This window comes from Poromitra crassiceps (assembly GCF_964638095.1).
Source record: "Poromitra crassiceps genome assembly, chromosome: 30".
NCBI classification, from domain to species: Eukaryota; Metazoa; Chordata; class Actinopteri; order Beryciformes; family Melamphaidae; genus Poromitra; species Poromitra crassiceps.
Window position 1 is genome coordinate 602,501 of NC_139652.1, and position 20,000 is coordinate 622,500.

General features: G+C 44.5%; 1 protein-coding gene across 1 annotated transcript in view; it reads left to right on the forward strand.

The window, feature by feature from the left end:
• The window catches only part of LOC310800570 (diacylglycerol kinase zeta-like), a 59,922-nt gene that overhangs the window by 36,898 nt on the left and 3,024 nt on the right, over nucleotides 1-20,000 (forward strand). Inside the window, exons 23-32 of the mRNA XM_083663186.1 lie at nucleotides 1,730-1,799; nucleotides 4,093-4,133; nucleotides 8,767-8,966; nucleotides 10,035-10,121; nucleotides 10,890-10,958; nucleotides 11,333-11,367; nucleotides 12,056-12,099; nucleotides 16,264-16,384; nucleotides 16,725-16,761; nucleotides 17,926-18,025. Coding sequence (XP_083519312.1) covers nucleotides 1,730-1,799; nucleotides 4,093-4,133; nucleotides 8,767-8,966; nucleotides 10,035-10,121; nucleotides 10,890-10,958; nucleotides 11,333-11,367; nucleotides 12,056-12,099; nucleotides 16,264-16,384; nucleotides 16,725-16,761; nucleotides 17,926-18,025 — 804 coding nt within the window. The remainder of the gene's footprint in view (nucleotides 1-1,729; nucleotides 1,800-4,092; nucleotides 4,134-8,766; nucleotides 8,967-10,034; nucleotides 10,122-10,889; nucleotides 10,959-11,332; nucleotides 11,368-12,055; nucleotides 12,100-16,263; nucleotides 16,385-16,724; nucleotides 16,762-17,925; nucleotides 18,026-20,000) is intronic.

Sequence of the window (20,000 nt, forward strand, 5' to 3'; positions counted from 1 at the left end):
TGTGTGTGTGTGTGTGTGTGTGTACTTGTTGAGACAGTATGATAGTGGTGGCAGGGAGTGGTTGAGGGTGCGGTCACACCTGCAGTTGGTTTCCTCTGGTCTGAGCCACAGACTGTGCAGTGGACCAGCGCTCGTGCAAACAACACAAGTCACATGAGTAGTTTGTTTTCCAACAGGGGTCCCTGGGGACCCCAAGAATATACTACTGCATGAAATAACCATCATAGCAAAATGTATGCATCTTATGTCTTCTCAAAACAGTATTAGTCATGTGATTAATGTCATCTAGGGGAAAAGAAGATTGGTTATTATTTTAAGAATAGAACTTTTAATTTAACGTGAATTACGGTAAATTATGATATGCTATTAACCTTAGGAAGAGCAGTGTTTTAGGGTCGTGGACAGAGCACATGAGGAAATATGTGTGCTGTCTCCTTCAAAATGACTGACACCATAGTGTGTGATACTTTAAATTCGGAACCATGAAACATGAAAATCGAAAAATCAACACAAAACTTTGTTTGGAAATTAATAATGTAGAATTAGAAAGAGTATATGAGAACAAGTTCTTGGGTATTACAATAGATCACAAGCTATGCTGGAATCCTCACATAAAGTATTTGTGCGCAAAGATAGCAAGAAGCATCAGAATACTGGGAAAAACAAGACAGATCTTAAATCAGAAAGCACTGCATACCTTATACTGCACACTTATTGAACCTTATCTGTCATACTGTATTGAAATCTGGGGTAACACTTACAAAAGCAACCTACAAAAGATATGCACATTGCAGAAACGAGCCATAAGGATAGTACATCAAGTTGGTTATCTTGAACACACAAACAGTCTGTTTTTAAAATCTCACACTCTGAAGTTCATGGATATGGTCAAATATAAAACCGGGCAAATTATGTTTAAAGTTATTAACAAGATGATGCCAGAAAACATTCAACACATGTTCTCTGGTAGAGATGGGGGTTACTATTTAAGAGGATCACTGAATTTAAAACAACCAAAGGTTCGCACAACTCGAAAAAGCATGTGCATCTCTGATTGTGGGGTGCTGCTTTGGAATGGCTTGGATGAAATGATCAAAAGGAGTAATCATATAGGAAATTTCAAAAGAATCTATAAACTATCAATCATGGACATGTATAAGAGAGAGTTTGAAAAATGAGTATTGCACTTACTTAGTATATTTTATTTTACATTTCGTAGCATTAAGTTGGATTGCCTCTGGTAGGCTATCTGTTTTGTATTGTAAAGCAGCTATTATTATTTAAACCTTATCTAATGAAGTAGTAAGGAGGGGCAGGACTAGATAAGCATGGCTTCTTTCTGTCCCTTCTCGGACATATAATATGTTGTTTTGTAAATTAATGTGTTTTTAATTTCTGTTCGAGACAAATAAAAAATTCAATTCAATTCAATTCAATGAATGCAATTATATAGTCATCTATTGAAACTGCATTGGCGGAATTGGGTGCTTTTGACTTTTGACTCCAAGGACCTGAAAATATTTGTATTAAAACAGAAACAGAAAACAATGATAAGTCATTAGGAACCAATTGATTGACAAAGTCCTGAAAAATTGGAATGATAGAATAAAGCGATGAGATTATGACATTAAGTACAACTTAAAGGCAGCTGCTTCTCATATTTTCCACTTGAGGTCAGTGTTGATGTAAGTTTTCATCTGTCGTCTTTCCTCCTGTTCTTCTCTTTCAGGACCACGACTCGATGAGAGCGGAGTGTCTGTCCTCGCAGAAGCTCTCCCTGAAGTGGTGCTTCCTTGACTGTAAGTCCACACCCAGAGCCCATCCTCTCACTGTGTAGTCCACACCCAGAGCCCATCCTCTCACTGTGTAGTCCACACCCAGAGCCCATCCTCTCACTGTGTTGTCTATGGAGTCCAGTGTTTCCTCTACCATTCTACAGACCTGGCGGGCCCGCCAGGCCAACGAGGAGCCCGCCAGGCCAGAAAAAATGTGGTGGAAATGTTTTTTGTTTTGTTTTTACTACGTCGGATTTGCTGTACTTGTTTGCTGTTGCTGTTTGCGACTTGCATGCAGCTGGCCAGTGGGCACTTCATGTGTCGCGGACTGACTACATCACATGTTGTCTCCAAGGAGGCGAGACGGGAGATCCATGCCAGCACAAAGATGTGATAGAGTGACTTGTTTAAAGTTTAAATGGAGTGTCTAGCTTAAAGTATGAAGGAGCAGTTAGAGTTCAAAGAGGGCACGGTTTCACATTGAACTGCTGTTTAACATGAACGGCAGTTGCCCCCAGAAGCTGTAGTGGTAGTTGGGTAAAGGGGGAACTTGGATTCAGAAATCAGGGAAGGGGTACCGAAGCCAAAACAAGTTTGAGAACCACTGCTTTAGATAAATCTGCAAATAAGGCTGCACAGTGCTCTTTATTATCTAGGGAATTGATTGTGTCATTGGTAACTAGCTGTTATAGTACTGTGGCCTGATCTAAAGCCTGACTGTTATAGTACTGTGGCCTGATCTAAAGCCTGACTGTTATAGTACTGTGGCCTGATCTAAAGCCTGACTGTTATAGTACTGTGGCCTGATCTAAAGCCTGACTGTTATAGTACTGTGGCCTGATCTAAAGCCTGACTGTTATAGTACTGTGGCCTGATCTAAAGCCTGACTGTTATAGTACTGTGGCCTGATCTAAAGCCTGACTGTTATAGTACTGTGGCCTGATCTAAAGCCTGACTGTTATAGTACTGTGGCCTGATCTAAAGCCTGACTGTTATAGTACTGTGGCCTGATCTAAAGCCTGACTGTTATAGGACTGTGGCCTGATCTAAAGCCTGACTGTTATAGTACTGTGGCCTGATCTAAAGCCTGACTGTTATAGTACTGTGGCCTGATCTAAAGCCTGACTGTTATAGTACTGTGGCCTGATCTAAAGCCTGACTGTTATAGTACTGTGGCCTGATCTAAAACCTGACTGTTATAGGACTGTGGCCTGATCTAAAGCCTGACTGTTATAGTACTGTGGCCTGATCTAAAGCCTGACTGTTATAGTACTGTGGCCTGATCTAAAGCCTGACCTGTTATAGTACTGTGGCCTGATCTAAAGCCTGACTGTTATAGTACTGTGGCCTGATCTAAAGCCTGACTGTTATAGTACTGTGGCCTGATCTAAAGCCTGACTGTTATAGTACTGTGGCCTGATCTAAAGCCTGACTGTTATAGTACTGTGGCCTGATCTAAAGCCTGACTGTTATAGTACTGTGGCCTGATCTAAAGCCTGACTGTTATAGTACTGTGGCCTGATCTAAAGCCTGACTGTTATAGTACTGTGGCCTGATCTAAAGCCTGACTGTTATAGTACTGTGGCCTGATCTAAAGCCTGACTGTTATAGTACTGTGGCCTGATCTAAAGCCTGACTGTTATAGGACTGTGGCCTGATCTAAAGCCTGACTGTTATAGTACTGTGGCCTGATCTAAAGCCTGACTGTTATAGTACTGTGGCCTGATCTAAAGCCTGACTGTTATAGTACTGTGGCCTGATCTAAAGCCTGACTGTTATAGTACTGTGGCCTGATCTAAAGCCTGACTGTTATAGTACTGTGGCCTGATCTAAAGCCTGACTGTTATAGTACTGTGGCCTGATCTAAAGCCTGACCTGTTATAGTACTGTGGCCTGATCTAAAGCCTGACTGTTATAGTACTGTGGCCTGATCTAAAGCCTGACTGTTATAGTACTGTGGCCTGATCTAAAGCCTGACTGTTATAGTACTGTGGCCTGATCTAAAGCCTGACTGTTATAGTACTGTGGCCTGATCTAAAGCCTGACTGTTATAGTACTGTGGCCTGATCTAAAGCCTGACTGTTATAGTACTGTGGCCTGATCTAAAGCCTGACTGTTATAGTACTGTGGCCTGATCTAAAGCCTGACTGTTATAGTACTGTGGCCTGATCTAAAGCCTGACTGCGAGTCACTGAGAATATTATTTTCATGATACTACTGGGACTGAGTAGAGTTGCAAATGTTTGTAGCTCTAATGGAAAAAGCCGATCAGCCAAATTCAGAGCTCATGAGTTCACAAACTCTCTCTGTCTTTCAGGCACGACTGCAGACCGCTTCTACAGGATAGACCGTGCCCAGGTAAGGTAACACTGTGGTTTGGGTAGGGAGCTATTCTTTTCCCGTTGTAGCCTATTAATATAACTAGAAGACAGTTTACTTTGTTTTAATTTGTCCTCTGGGTTTGACTTTCCAAAAAATAGCACGTGAAAGCAACACTAATTAGCAGATGACAGATTGTCCCACCATCTGGCAAAAATAATAATATTAATAATAAAAATAATAAAAAATCTAATGCGGAAACCTGGCCCAGACTCTGTTTGCTTTATGATTTCTATTCTATTGTACAGCTTATAATGCTACAAGAGAGATACTTTTCAGTCAAATGTCTTCTATTTATGTTGATTTTTTTTAGATGGATGATTATGAAAACCTTGAGTTGTGTTTCAAGAAAGGGACCTTCTTTGTAGGAAATGTTATTTCCCAGGTCTGGGAGCAAAGGTATAATGTTCTGTTCAGAAAGTAATGATCTGTTTTGTTGTTTAAAGGAGTATATTATACTGTGATTTAGTTGTATTTTTATAGTGCTAGCTTATGTTATACTGTATATCTTGTGTGTCTTGTGGGCTGGGCACTGTTAAGTGCTTGACACAATGAAGAAAAACAAATTAAAAAAAATCCAGTGGGACAGGGAGGTACAGGATGTATCTCAGGATACAGGATGGGTATGACAAGGAGATACAGGGTGTCTCTTATCCAGTAGGTATGACAGGGAGATACAGGGTGTCTCTTATCCAGTAGGTATGACAAGGAGATACAGGGTGTCTCTTATCCAGTAGGTATGACAAGGAGATACAGGGTGTCTCTTATCCAGTAGGTATGACAGGGAGATACAGGGTGTCTCTTATCCAGTAGGTATGACAGGGAGATACAGGGTGTCTCTTATCCAGTAGGTATGACAGGGAGATACAGGATGTCTCTTATCCAGTAGGTATGACAAGGAGATACAGGGTGTCTCTTATCCAGTAGGTATGACAGGGAGATACAGGATGTCTCTTATGCAGTAGGTATGACAGGGAGATACAGGATGTCTCTTATCCAGTAGGTATGACAGGGAGATACAGGGTGTCTCTTATCCAGTAGGTATGACAGGGAGATACAGGATGTGTCTTATCCAGTAGGTATGACAGGGAGATACAGGATGTGTCTTATCCAGTAGGTATGACAGGGAGATACAGGATGTCTCTTATCCAGTAGGTATGACAGGGAGATACAGGATGTGTCTTATCCAGTAGGTATGACAGGGAGATACAGGATGTCTCTTATGCAGTAGGTATGACAGGGAGATACAGGGTGTCTCTTATCCAGTAGGTATGACAGGGAGATACAGGATGTGTCTTATCCAGTAGGTATGACAGGGAGATACAGGGTGTCTCTTATCCAGTAGGTATGACAAGGAGATACAGGATGTCTCTTATCCAGTAGGTATGACAGGGAGATACAGGATGTGTCTTATCCAGTAGGTATGACAGGGAGATACAGGATGTGTCTTATCCAGTAGGTATGACAGGGAGATACAGGGTGTCTCTTATCCAGTAGGTATGACAGGGAGATACAGGATGTCTCTTATCCAGTAGGTATGACAGGGAGATACAGGGTGTCTCTTATCCAGTAGGTATGACAGGGAGATACAGGGTGTCTCTTATCCAGTAGGTATGACAGGGAGATACAGGGTGTCTCTTATCCAGTAGGTATGACAGGGAGATACAGGGTGTCTCTTATCCAGTAGGTATGACAAGGAGATACAGGGTGTCTCTTATCCAGTAGGTATGACAGGGAGATACAGGGTGTCTCTTATCCAGTAGGTATGACAGGGAGATACAGGGTGTCTCTTATCCAGTAGGTATGACAAGGAGATACAGGGTGTCTCTTATCCAGTAGGTATGACAGGGAGACACCCTCGCCCTAATCCGGGCCCGTATCCTACTCCCTCCCTCCACCCTAGACCCTACCTCTACTCTCTGTCCTCCCCCCTCTCTCACATTCCCCCTGCTCTCCTTCCCCTGCACCCTCCCACCTCTCCTTCTCTGTTCTCCCCTCCTCCACATTTCCCATTTCTCCCCACCCTCGCCCTAATCCGGGCCCGTATCCTACTCCCTCCCTCCACCCTAGAGAGCTGCGCGGGCCTGAAATCTCGGCCCGAGCCCTCCCCGGCCCGTGACATGCAGGCCCGTGCCCGACCCGGCCCGGATGAGTCATGAAATTAATTGGCCCGAGCCCGTTGCGAGGCCCGACATCAATATCACGATATGACGACACATCTCTCTCTCCCTCTCTGTGCATGCTGCCGCGCCGCTGAACTCGTTAGTCCAAAACGTTGCTAGACTGTGTTGCCTATGAAGACAAACACTGCAGCTTTCTCTCTGTCTCTCTCTCCCCCTCTCACACATGCTACCGTGGCCTATCAAAATCCACACGTCTCGAGAAAGAGAACGTTAGATCGTTTAATTGCCAACAGCAACAATGCCCACAAACTGAAACATTATGTCACTCAAGCATATCGAAATTAAAACAGCAGACTTACCGTTTATAGCTGCATTGAATAACGTCACATTAGTGTCCTCACAATGTATGGTAGATGGGTTCATTTTGAACAGGTTGAAATGAGCTTTCCCTACTGCAGTGGGGACTGTTTAACTCTCCCCTCGCAAACTTTGTTTTATGTCCATCGATCTTATTTCTCTCTCACGACACGGACACGGACACACGCGGCTTGTTTTGTTGTTGTTTTTTACGCTGACGGAGTGGCAGACTAACGTCACGGTGAGGGTGTGTGTGTGTCTGTGTGTGTGTGGCTGTGGCTAGGCGAGTGTCTGTGCAGTGTGCGCTCCTCCTCTTTGTGTGACTGCTCTGCTGTGTAAAATCAAGCGAGTAATACAACGTTATTTTATTTAATTATTGAAAAACGGCCCGACCCCGGCCCGGCCCGGACCTATTAATTAAAAAAAAAGAAAAAACGAGCCCGGCCTTGGCCCGTATTGGCAGGCCCGAGGGGCCCGCGAGGGTACCCTCGGGTTTGCAGCTCTCTACTCCACCCTAGACCCTACCTCTACTCTACCTCCCCTGTACCCTTCCACCTCTCCTTCTCTGTTCTCTCCTCCTCTCTGTCCTCTCCCCTCTCTCACATTCCCACTGCTCTCCTTCCCCTGCGCCCTCCCACCTCTCCTTCTCTGTTCTCTCCTCCTCTCTGCCCTCTCCTCCCTCTCACATTCCCCCTGCTCTCCCTCCCCTGAACCCTCTCCTTCTCTGTTCTCTCCTCCTCCACATTTCCCATTTCTCCCCACCCTCGCCCTAATCCGGGCCCGTATCCTACTCCCTCCCCTCCCCCAACCCTAGACCCTACCCCTACCCTGGCTCTCCCTCCCCTGCACCCTCATCTCTCCTCCCCTGTTCTCTCCTCCCCTCCCCCAACCCTAGACCCTACCCCTACCCTGGCTCTCCCTCCCCTGCACCCTCATCTCTCCTCCTCTGTTCTCTCCTCCTCCACATTTCCTATTTTCTCCCCACCCCCCCCCTCTCCTCCCTCCTCCCTCTCCCTCCCTCCTCCACTCTCCTGCTTTCTTCAATTGTTCAAATGTTATCTTTATTCTGTATATTCTTGTTACTGTGTGTTAGCTAGAATCAGCTAGACATACTTTCTGTGAAGCCCTCTGAGACATGCTTGTGAATTAGGGCTATATAAATAAACTTGACTTGACTTGACTTGAGATACAGGATGTCTCTTATCCAGTAGGTATGACAGGGAGATACAGGGTGTCTCTTATCCAGTAGGTATGACAGGGAGATACAGGGTGTCTCTTATCCAGTAGGTATGACAGGGAGATACAGGGTGTCTCTTATCCAGTAGGTATGACAGGGAGATACAGGGTGTCTCTTATCCAGTAGGTATGACAGGGAGATACAGGGTGTCTCTTATCCAGTAGGTATGACAGGGAGATACAGGGTGTCTCTTATCCAGTAGGTATGACAAGGAGATACAGTTGATTTTCAATTGGTCGAGATGAGTCTTCTATCCAGTAGGGTGGCAAAAGCTACGACATCATTTTGGGATGTAGGGAGACCTCAAACAATGCACTGAGAGCATCTCGTTCTACTTTCCCTCCAATCATCTCTGATAGTCATGTAAAATAATTAAAGTAAAAGTTCTTGAGTCAGAGGTTCGGCTTATTGGAATCAATTTAATATGATTTCAGGTCTCATGAGAGGAAGAGGTGTAACAAGCATCAATGGTGCATGGATACAGTTCTTCAAAGAGGAAGAGATTGATACAGTCGTATGTGCTGCAGTGACGCACATAGAGCTGTGACATCATAATAGATGTTGGTTAGCGCAGATACAGCGGCCTGGTACTGTACAGTACAGTAAGCTACATTGCTGACATGGGACGACATCAGGACAGTTTGTGATAGATTAGGATTCCTGAGTTTGGACATGTGAGATCAAATGGTGTACAGAGTTGAAAAAGTGTGTGGATGTTAAGGAGGTATATATTATGTGTATGCATTTATTAATCAATGATTAAGGGTCTGATGGTTAGATTTTTCACATCAAATAGGGTATTAATAATCTCTGTCCAATAATGATGTAGGGATGGGCAAAGCCAGAACATGTATGTGTATGAGGTTGACACCAGCTGTGGCCTCCCTCCTTGCAGGAGCACCTGAACTATGTGACGGAGATCTCCCAGGAGGAGTTGTTCATCCTGGACCCGGAACTGGTGCTGAAGGAGACAGTGGGCACCGACATGCCCGACCTGCTGGACTCAGACTACGGTCCAGACGCCTGCACCGACCGCCAGAGCCAGTTCAACTGTCCCTGCTCCACATCCTCCCCCAACAACTCCACCACACCCAGGTGAGGCACGGGACAGCAGACGGCCATGGGAGAGGCTGGAGGTCTAGAGCTGCACTTGTTTCTAGGTTTTGTTTAGAGAGGTGTGGGTAGCGAAGGTAACACTTCACACCCAAAAGTCTGAACCAATGTCTGAACATAGGTTCATGTTTTTGTTACATTGTTTACATTAGATCTGGTTAGCTAAAAAGCTTTACATGACATACGTCTGTGTTCAAAATGTTAAAAAAATAATAAAAACTGTAATTTTAGAGTCAGATTTAGAGTTGATTGTAAAAAAAAAAGGAAAAAGAAAAGCTTTTTTTTTTTTTTTTTACACCCTGGACATTATTTCCAGCTTTAATTATATTTAATAATTAAGTCACCCTGACAACTTGGGTTTGATTAGCATCAGCAGCAGAAGCGATAATCAGTTTGAACTGCAACCTGAAAACGAGGAAAACGGGGCATCTGAAATGCTTGTATTTATGTCTTGTAAATAACTCATTTATCACATCACATCTCGGCTCATATGCTTATTACTTACATCACTCTTATCTCGTTCTCTCTATGATATAACGTACCTCCGTGCCGCTGGCAGCCTGCTCTGTTTGCTGTCTGTCACATAGATAGCAGCTCCCGGCTGTTGCTTGTAATCCATATCTGACGTTATTCCATACGAGCGGCCATTGAATTCAAATGAATCGTCCATAATCTTGAAATCAGATACATATCTGCTAGGCTAGGCAGGCTAAGCTACACAACAAACTGGATACAAGTGAACTATGACCTGCCCCGGATGTACTTATTTTCTTCTGTTTGGTAATATGGCGGAACAGAAGAAGAAGAAGTACATCCGGGGCAGGTCATAGTTGACTTGCATCCAGTTTGTTGTGTAGCTTAGCCTGCCTAGCCTAGCAGATATGTATGCCCCCCCCCCCCCCCCCCCCCCCCCTAGACCAGAGTGAGAGTAAGACCAGCCAGACTCTCTCCTGCGTGGGTACAGCGCGAAAGGGAGAGAGTCTGAGCTTCTATAGGGATGACAATGGGTCAAAGTGTCTCTCTCTGTGTGTCTCGCGCTCTCTCTCTCAGGGTGAGAGACCTTCAGAGGAAGAGGATTTCCAGTGACAGCTCAGTGGCCGAGGCTCTGGCCCAAGGCTCCAAGAGTGCCCTCTGCAGGTACCAATACACACACAAGCGCACACACACACACACACACACACACACACACACACCACGTTATTAATGTATGGGTTTGTTTTACTGTCAATAGTGGAGAGTAGAGAAGATTAGAGCGAGAGCTCTCACAGCGGTTTTCATCGCTTTGTGATCTCTTGTTTTGAAGGCTCTAGTTTGGCATTTGGCTGCTGCCATCTTGCTTCTCACGCAGCTGGCGTGAGACCCAGGCCTTTTCCACAGAGCTGCAGCTCCACCTGCTATTGGTCCATGATCGGCAAACTGTGCTATCACTGGATAGGTGACCTGTCAATCATGTCTTTTTTTTATTATCTATTTTACTGGTGAGTGAGTTATATAAAAATTTACCCCCGTACAGTTCTCATGAAAGGTGTAGGTGTAGTGTTATTTATTTGGACAACATCAAGTATGTGACACCATGGAGCAGATGACTTGGCTCATTGAGTACTATAAATATTTACTTTCCATTACAGTTTAGTGGCTGTGTGTATACTGTACTGTTACCGTAGACTCAGTGCGTAAGGTCTTATGATACGATAGTGGCAAGATAAAGAGGGGCTGTTGTAGGCCCGAATGCAGCAGCATTACATCAGGTAGGTCGCCACTGGCCCTGTTCACACTAGCTGGCCCTGTTCACACCAGCTGGCCCTGTTCACACCAGCTACTTGTGCTAACCTTTGCTGTTGTTGTATGCTGAAGCTGTAAACTGTCCATCTTGTCCACATCTTGTGTCTTGTATCTGATCCAAAGGAGAGGGGCAAAGATTCTCAATGTCCATCGCTCCAATTCAACCCTTGCTGGTTTCAGCCCCATGCTTAGGTATGACTCCATTCTGTGTGTGAGCTGCTCCATAGTCGCTGCTAGAATGGATCGGTCGGAGGAGGAGGATGAGGTCGCGTTTAGGCATGAAGAGGTATGATTGGTTGGGTTTGGGCATGAGCAGTGACAATTGGTTAAGGTTCGGGTACAATATCAAGCAAAGCCAGTCAGAGGCAGAGTTGTCCTTCCGGCCGATCCATTCTAGCACCAACCCTGCTCCATCTCTTGCTGTTGTGTGTAGTGTTTAGTTTGTGTGGTGGTTTGATGGTACAGTACAGTATGGTGGTGGTGATATCTGCACTCCACTGGCCTTTACATTCATCTCTAACTGTTTTCACTTGCTCTCCTCTGGGACTCTTTACGGCTGCCTCCAGTCCCAACAGCGCTACCTCATGTGACACTGAAAAAGGTAAATGGTTTGTTCAGATTCCTTGTATTTGGGAACAAATCCTTAACAATAGAAAATCTATTGAACCTGTTCTGTGCCTGGTCTAAATGTTATGAACCCATGAGCCATTTGGATAAATGATCTATATTATATTAATCACCGGCACCAGAATTCTGTTTGTGTGTGTGTGTGTGTGTGTGTGTGTGTGTGTGTGTGTGTGTGTGAGGTAAACATTGCAATGTTTAGCTTAGCTTCACTTCAAACTGGCAGTAATAGGCAAAGTAGTTTGTTGTGACTAGAGTTATTATAGTTTTTGTATTTCCATTAGTTTTGATTATTTTTATTTCGTTTGTTGTTTTCAATTCAGTGTAGTTTCAGTTAGTTTCCAGAGTGGGTTTGCTCATTTCAGTTACATTTTTATTTTTTAATTTAGTTTTAGTTTTGTCAGGGGCAAGATTTAAGAAGTCTCATCCCAGACATCCCAGTCTCGATAAACATAGGCACCTCCTCATGCTTGTTACATTTGCCCAAATTGACAAAGAGTAAAACTAAAAACATTTTCTGTTAACTAAAATGTTTTTCTCACACATAGTGTTAGTTTTTAGTTTAGTTTTAGTTCATTATAATAACCTTGGTTGTGAATGAACTGGCTGACTGCGGTCTGCGTTGTGACCAGTCAGTCAGTCATGGATGTGTTTGTGTTTTCCAGAGTTAGAGTTGATCGACTGCGTCAAGACTGAAGACCTGGACAGAGTGAGTCACTAATCTGACAGGCTGCACTTGACCTCTTCTGTAAAATTACCATCTACACAACAAGACAGAGATCAAGTTCTTTGTACACAATACAGCTACATCTTTATCGTTCTATTCCAAGTCTTATCCTCCCTCTTGAACTGTTTTCCATTTCAACCCTTCGCTATTACCTCCTCTCAGGTTTGTTACTGGATCTTGAACATAAGCTGGAAACATGCTCCAACATCAGCCTCGACTTGGAGCCTTGCCAACGGCAGCTAGACCTTTTTATTTAACCTTTATTTAACCAGGAAAGTTCCACTGAGATTAAAAATCTCTTTTTCAAGGGAGTCCTGGCCAAGACAGGCAGCAGCATCGAAAACACGTACAATTTGGGGCGGCTTTAGCTCAGGAGGTAGAGCGGGTCGGCCAATGACGCAAGGGTTGGCGGTTCGATCCCCGCTCCCTCCCAGCTGCTGTCGCTGTGTCCTTGGGCAAGACACTTAACCCTCCTTGCTCCCGATCCCTGCGTGGCAGCCTGCCGCCATCGGTGTATGAATGGGTGAATGTAGACTATCTACTGATTGTAAAGCGCTTTGGATAAAAGCGCTATATAAATGCAGGCCATTTACCATTTACCATTTACAATTACAGACAGAAAGCAGGAAAATATCCAAAATGGCAGCATTGGCAGCACAAAGAACAAGCCAGGTAAATTAAAAACATTTGCACCATAGGGAAACAGCCTCTAATTCTCTCATTTTGGCTTTAAAAGCTAGCGAGATTAATTCATTACATTTCAATCATTCTACAGCGTATTCCATGCCGAAGGTCCAGAATACATAAAAGCCCTTTTTCCAATTTCCGTACGGGCATTTGGGACAGAATGAATGAATGAATTTATTGTGACAGTTGTTAAAAATAAACATAAACATACATAAAAAAAATACAAATAAACAGATAAAATCCATACAGCGATATTAAAATTATTGTCGAGGAATAAAACACAATAAAGTCCATGAATTGTTTCCATTGTGGTCCTCGTTTGTAAAAAAAAAAAACACTCAGTGGTCACTGGCTCTGGTAGAGTACCCATGAGTATCGCTGACTAGTTTAATACTTTTTTTAAGTAGTTTGGGACAGAGCCAAACACATAAGTTAATCCTGAGAATGCAAAGAATATTGTCCAGCATTTTTCTGTCTGATAAGGACACATAATGTAGGCTGGGAGCAGACCAAGAATTGCCTTTTATAAAAGTGTACCAATGACAGAACCTACAGGTGGTGCTTTGATTTGATTTGACAGTTAAAAATTGAATTACAATGTCCTAAACAAAGTGCAAACATGAATCTCAAAGAATAACATCAAGGATAAGCACAATAAAGTCAAGACATTGTGGTCCTTGGTTTTAAACAGATTAAAAAAACAATACAATCATAAAAAAAATTAACAATTTTAGGAAAACAAAATGTTAACCCGAGAATATAGTCAGAGCTTTACAATTTGTAATGAATCTCAAGGAAGCATGGTAAGCTGTGTCAACATACAAAGACATTGAGCAGAGATCACCATAGTAAAACCAGGGCCGTACCCAGGGTTTTACCGAGGTCATTTTAGCGTGGTGGCAAGGGGGGCCCTGGGGGGCTGTGCCCTCCCTGGAAGAAAAATTTGTAAATTTTAAAGTAAAATGCTTCAATCTGGTGCACTTTGAGAGCAAAATTAAGAGACTAGATCTATAAAGAACTACACACATCACATTAGATTCACATTAAATTAATACCATATTTACTGTGCTGTGGCTCTGCTTGTCTGGTCTCTCTTTTCCATGTGTGTCTCCTCCTGTGCTCCTTCTCTCAGTGTCGTCCTTTTCTGTGTCTCTCTGCTTTCTATAACCTCCTCCCTCTTCCTCATATCTTGTCTCTCTGCCTTCAAATTATGTCTGTTCATTTCTCTCTCCGTCATCTTCTCTTTGTTCTTTCTCGCCATCTGTATTCACTGCCTGTCCCTTTCTCTGTGACTCCCCAATTGTCTCTCCTGCTGAAGTAATTTAAATAAAATGATATACTTTTAACAGTACATAAACATAAGCAAAATGTGTTATAATACAATATACTATGCAATAATACTATATTATTACACTAGAAGTTACACTTTACTATTAGCTTACACTATAAATGTGTTGTTGTTGTTGTTGTTCTTGAGAGGGTTCCAGGCAGCAAACCAACACAGGTTAAAAAAAAAGTGGCAGCAACTAGTCCCTTTTTTTTGTTGTCACATTTTCGGGGAGCTGCACGCCAGCTGCGCCGGCAGGCTCGCCAGCCGCGGCGCAGCCCTCGGTGCATATGGTGCAGGCTTTTGACACTGCATGTTTTCCACATTATTAGCTTCTCTTAGGGCGCTTTCACATCAGGGACCTGGTACACTTGACCCCAAAGTCCAGTTGGTTTTGATTAGTGTGAACACTGTTTAGACACCAATCAACAAACCGTGCCCATGTCCACTTCAAAAGGTGGCCTTGAGTATGGTATGGTTCATAGCCTATTCTGGTACAGTCCACATCAGGTATGAAAGTATGTACCAAAACACTAATCAAACGAAATGGACTTTGGGATCAAGTGTACTCGGATCCGGCCCCGGTCCCTGATGTGAAAGCCTCCTCAGTCTACTTGGGTACGGAACAACACACTGAACGGCTGGGGAATGGAGAGAGGGTGCAATCGTACTTGGGCACAGTACGAAGCAATCGTACCGAATATGAAAACACTCCTAGTCTTTAAAGCCCCAGTCAGTAATTTTTATGCCTCCGCCGGCGATAGCCAGGCCGGAGGCATTATGGATCCGGGTTGTCCGTCCGTACGTACGTACGGCTGTCCGTCCATCCGTACGATGTTTGTTAACGCGATATCTGAGGAACGCCTGGACGGAATTTCATCAAATTTGCCTCAAACATCGACTTAGACTCAAGGATGATCTGATTAGATTTTGGTGGTCAAAGGTCAAAGGTCAAGGTCACTGTGACCTCTCAAACGCCATTTTCAAGCTTGTTAACGCGATATCTGAGGAACGCCTGGACGGAATTTCATCAAATTTGCCTCAAACATTCACTTAGGCTCAAGGATGATCTGATTAGATTTTGGTGGTCAAAGGTCAAAGGTCAAGGTCACTGTGACCTCTCAAACGCCATTTTCAAGCTTGTTAACGCGATATCTCAGGAATGCCTTGACGGAATTTAATCAAACTTGTCTCAAACATCGACTTGGAGTCAAGGATGAACTGATTAGATTTTGGTGGTCAAAGGTCAAAGGTCAAGGTGAGCTCTCCAACGCCATTTTCAAGCTTGTTAACGCGATATCTCAGGAATGCCTTGACGGAATTTAATCAAACTTGTCTCAAACATCGACTTGGACTCAAGGATGAACTGATTACATTTTGGTGGTCAAAGTTCAAGGTCACTGTGACCTCTCACACACCCAATTTCCAAGCTCTGTAACGCAACATCACAGGAGCGCCTTGACGGAATCTCTTCCAATTTGCCTCAAATGGCGATTTGGACTCCAGAATGAACTAATGGCGGAGGCATAAGTCCGCGTTGCGGTCGTTCTAGTTTTAAAATGTTTTACTATAAGATCTTTTTAGTCATAGGACATGGTAGATTGACTTGTAATAGTGAGACTCTCGCCTTTATTTATCCCACACCGCCCTCCATTGGCCAGCACTGGGACTAAGCAGTTTGACTGCCACGTCCCGTGGCAAGATGCGCGCATGTGCTCTACAGCGGCAGCGTTGTGTTCCTGGAAACCAGGAAGTAACTCGATTAGGATTTGCTACGAAAATGATGTTTCACGGAACTATGGATTATTATTTCATCATGTGGTGAGTACCCGATGTCACAACATGTACATAGAGCTTTCTGGCGCTGTGTTTTGTTGACTTTGAACGGCGATATCGTTATCGATACTATTGCACGCAGAGGGCGCAGTTTCTCCAATAGCAAAACTTGGAAAAGTTGCTGAATGGGGCTTTAATCTTTAGCATTATTATTAGTGTGGAATGACATTAACTAACTGTACAGAACTAAAGTGAACAGAATAAAAGCAGCGTTTTCCTGTGTGTGTGTGTGTGTGTGTGTGTGTGTGTGTGTGTGTGTGTCGTGCATGCGTGCACGCGTTTGTGCGTGTGTTTAGCTGGCAGCTCTGCACCAGCAGGGGGCAGACTTGCTGCTGCAGGACGTGGCTGGCTGCACACTGCTGCACCACGCCGTGCAGGCTGGCAGCAAGGAGGCCGTCAAGTTCCTCGTCCACAACGGTGAGAGCCTGCATATATATATATATATATATATATATATATATATATATATATATATATATATATATATATATATATATATATATATGTGTATATATATAGCCGCGTAAGGTGATTATGTGTTTGTAAGACATAGTATGCATGGGATCCCATGCAAGGGCTCCATTAGATTCTCACCGGACGAGCTGTCCGTCACCCCTAACCTCAGTCTCTAGTCATTCTTAACCTCAGTCTCTAGTCATTCTTAACCTCAGTCTCTAGTCATTCTTAACCTTGTGGCCAAAAACAGGTCGATCAAATGTTTTTCTAAGTGCTTTGTTTTTCTGCCCCATGTGTTTAGTGCCCACATCTCACCTGGACATAACAGAAAAAGCGACGTAAGTAAAATATCTGTCCATCTGTATTATATCTCCTTCAGTCCTTTAGTCCCATAGTAAACCTATTTAGATTTGAAACTATTGTTGATAGATGTTCTCTCATGCACTGTTGTGTCCTTTTAGCCTGGTAACAAATCCTGATCATGTGAACTCACATTCTGTATCGTTATGTGGATCAGTCTGGCCTCCAGCTTGCCCCGCCCCCTAGCCATTTCCACATCATCATCAAGTGCACGGGCCAATCAGGGACCTGCCTCGTATAGTTGACAATGTAACCAGCCAATCAGGGACGCCGCTGGCAAAACGGTATGGCAACTCCCGAAGCAACGAGCGGTAACGTTAACGTTAGTAGTAAACAGCCGTAAACAGAGTCAACTAGAGGGCACTCAGTAGAGTGCATACCTTCGCCATGGCATGTTATGTGAACCCTTTTGGAACTTATAGTTGCCTTTTTGTGATTGCTACCCCCATTGCCACGCCTCCTTTTGGCCAGTGGGCATAGAAAGTTAATAGTTCTAAGTTGGCCCATGACCTGACTTTCTACAAAGTGTTACATGACTCTGTTTGGAAGTTAGGCACCTTTTTGTGATTGAACACACCCATTATCACACTCGCTAGGCACCTTTTTGTGATTGAACACACCCATTATCACACTCGCTTTTGGCCAGTGGGCATGGAAGGTTCATCAGGTCTGAGTTGGCCCATGACCAACTTTTCTGCCAAGTTTTGTGCAAATTCATTCATAACTTCTGCTGACAGACAAACAAACAAACAAACAAACCGGGCGAAAACAGAACCACAAATAAACAAGAAGAAGAGTGTGCACCAGCAGAGTTTCTCGGTGGAAAAGACGTTTTCGTCGTTCTTCTGAGTGGATTTCGATTGGATTTGCTGATGCTGAAGTTCAAGACAAGTAATTCTGCCCACTGAAATCACTGCGGCCAGATTGGAATGATATCATATGTACAGTGAAACAGAATGTGAGGTCATGTTATCAGGGTGGGTTTTACTTTACTTTATGTATGACTAATTGTGTGTGTGTGTGTGTGTGTGTGTGTGTGTGTGTGTGTGTGTGTGTGTGTGTGTGTGCGTGTGTGCGTGTGCGTGTGCGTGTGTGTGTGTGTGTGTGTGTGCGTGCGTGCGTGCGTGCATGCGTGACCTTAGGGGTGAGACAGCGCTCCATAAAGCAGCCACGTCCCGCCACAGGAGTATCTGTCACTTCCTGGTGGAGGCCGGAGCATCGCTGATGAAGACCGACCTGCAGGTAAACACAGGCCAACACTGTCAACACTAAAGCCCCAGACACACCAAGCCGACAGTCAGCAACACTAAAGCCCCAGACACACACAAAACACTCTGCTCATTTTCCAACTTCATCTCATCTGATCATTCCAAAACACGGATATTTTCACGACGACGTGCCTTTGGGAAAGTCCATTGAGCCTCTCTCTGCATTACATCATCCATTTACTCTCTCCTTATTTTTCACCTTCACCTCTTCCTTTCTTCTTCCACAAGAAAAAGACCAGACAAGGGCTGACGGCGCCAGAGCCATTTGCAACTTTTTATCTGACATATTCTCGATTAGAAGTAGCTATATTACAGAACCGTTTAAGTGAGCGAAATGGTAGCTGCTTTGTTTCATGAATCAGGTCATGTGTCTGAGGCTAAACTCCAAAACCACTGTTTCTCTCTGGTCTGCTGCTGGTCTCTCCTGCTCCTGTGGGTGGAGAAATTGGTATCTTCTCATCTATGACCCATAGACCAAGTCTAAAAGATGGACGTAGTGAGTGTGACATCACCCATATGTTTCTGAAGGGCCACTTTGAAGCCAAAAGCTGGGCGTTTAGGTGCGCCACCATGTTGACAGTTTTTAGAGCCAGAAGCAGCTTGCACAAGGCCAGGGGTTTCCCACAGAGCCACAGCACTGCCTGCTATTGGTCCATGATCATCCAGCTGCGCAATCACTGGACATGTGACCTGTCATTCATGCCCCAAAGTATAGTCTGCTTTATCGTCTATTTTACTCTAAATATGGCCAAAAGGGGGCATGGTGGTGCAGTGGTAAGCGCTGTCGCCTCACAGCTAGAAGGTCCTGGGTTCGATACCCACCTGGGACGCTGTGAGCGATGAAGGAGTGCGTGCCCGTCCGCATGTCCTCGAGTGCCCGCCGCCCGGGTGGGGTCGTCAAAATGGCCTTTCTGTGTGGAGTTTGCATGTTCTCCCCGTGCCTCCCGGGGGTTTCCTTCATATAGGAACCCCTCACCAAAACATGCAACATCCTGGTCGCTGATGTGGTGCCTCCTCTGGTCGTTAGGGGCGCCTGTTCGGAGGGAGGGGAACTGGTTGGAATAGCGTGATCCTCCCACGTGCTATGTCCTACCGGTGAAGCTTGCTCTGTCAGGTGAAAAGAAGCGGCTGGCTAACTGCCCATGTCTCGGAGGAAGCATGGAGCCGGTTTCGGCTCTCCCCAGATTGGGGGGGGGGGGGGGGGGGAATGGGGCCAAAATGTACAAAATGAACATCATGCTGTGTTGAAGAAGACTTGAAACTACAGATTGAGACCATAAACCACCATAAAGGAAAGTGTTTACTGAGGTAATAAATCATGTGAGGAGTCGGGTCATTTTCCCATAGACTTCTAGACAATCAGACTTATTTTTGGAACCAGTGGAGTCGCCCCCTGCTGACCATTAGAAAGAATGCAGGTTTAATGTGCTTCTGCATTGAGTTAATTTTTCAGCCCCAGGGGGGTGGCCGATTGCATTACACCAAACAACTAAATGGACCCAGACATGTAAAGTGCATCACCACCAGTAGCTGTTTTGAGGTTTTAGTTGTTTTACGGTGGATTTTTCCTTTAACGCCACAGTAACCCCGTTCACATGCTGTCACATCTCCACATCCAGCCTGTCAGCACTGACTGCATCAGAGTGACTGCCACCAGCCTGTATAGTCCTGCCAGTGTTCAAATGGCTCTCCAGCAGTATTTGACCTACTTCTATAAAGTGATTAATGTTGTGTGTCATTGGGAAACGAAGCGCCACAGGATCCCCGGCCTCGCTCCGACAGGCTCAATGGCCGCTGCGCTCCGTTGCCATGGTGAAGCCAGTGGCAACAGGAAACAGCCCATAATCTCAGTTTGTCCCTCCTCCCAGCAAATGAAAGGGCTTGATATGTCAGTGAGTGTGTCCACGGCTGGGCCAGAGCCCAGGAGCTCAGGCCAACTCTCCTCTCTT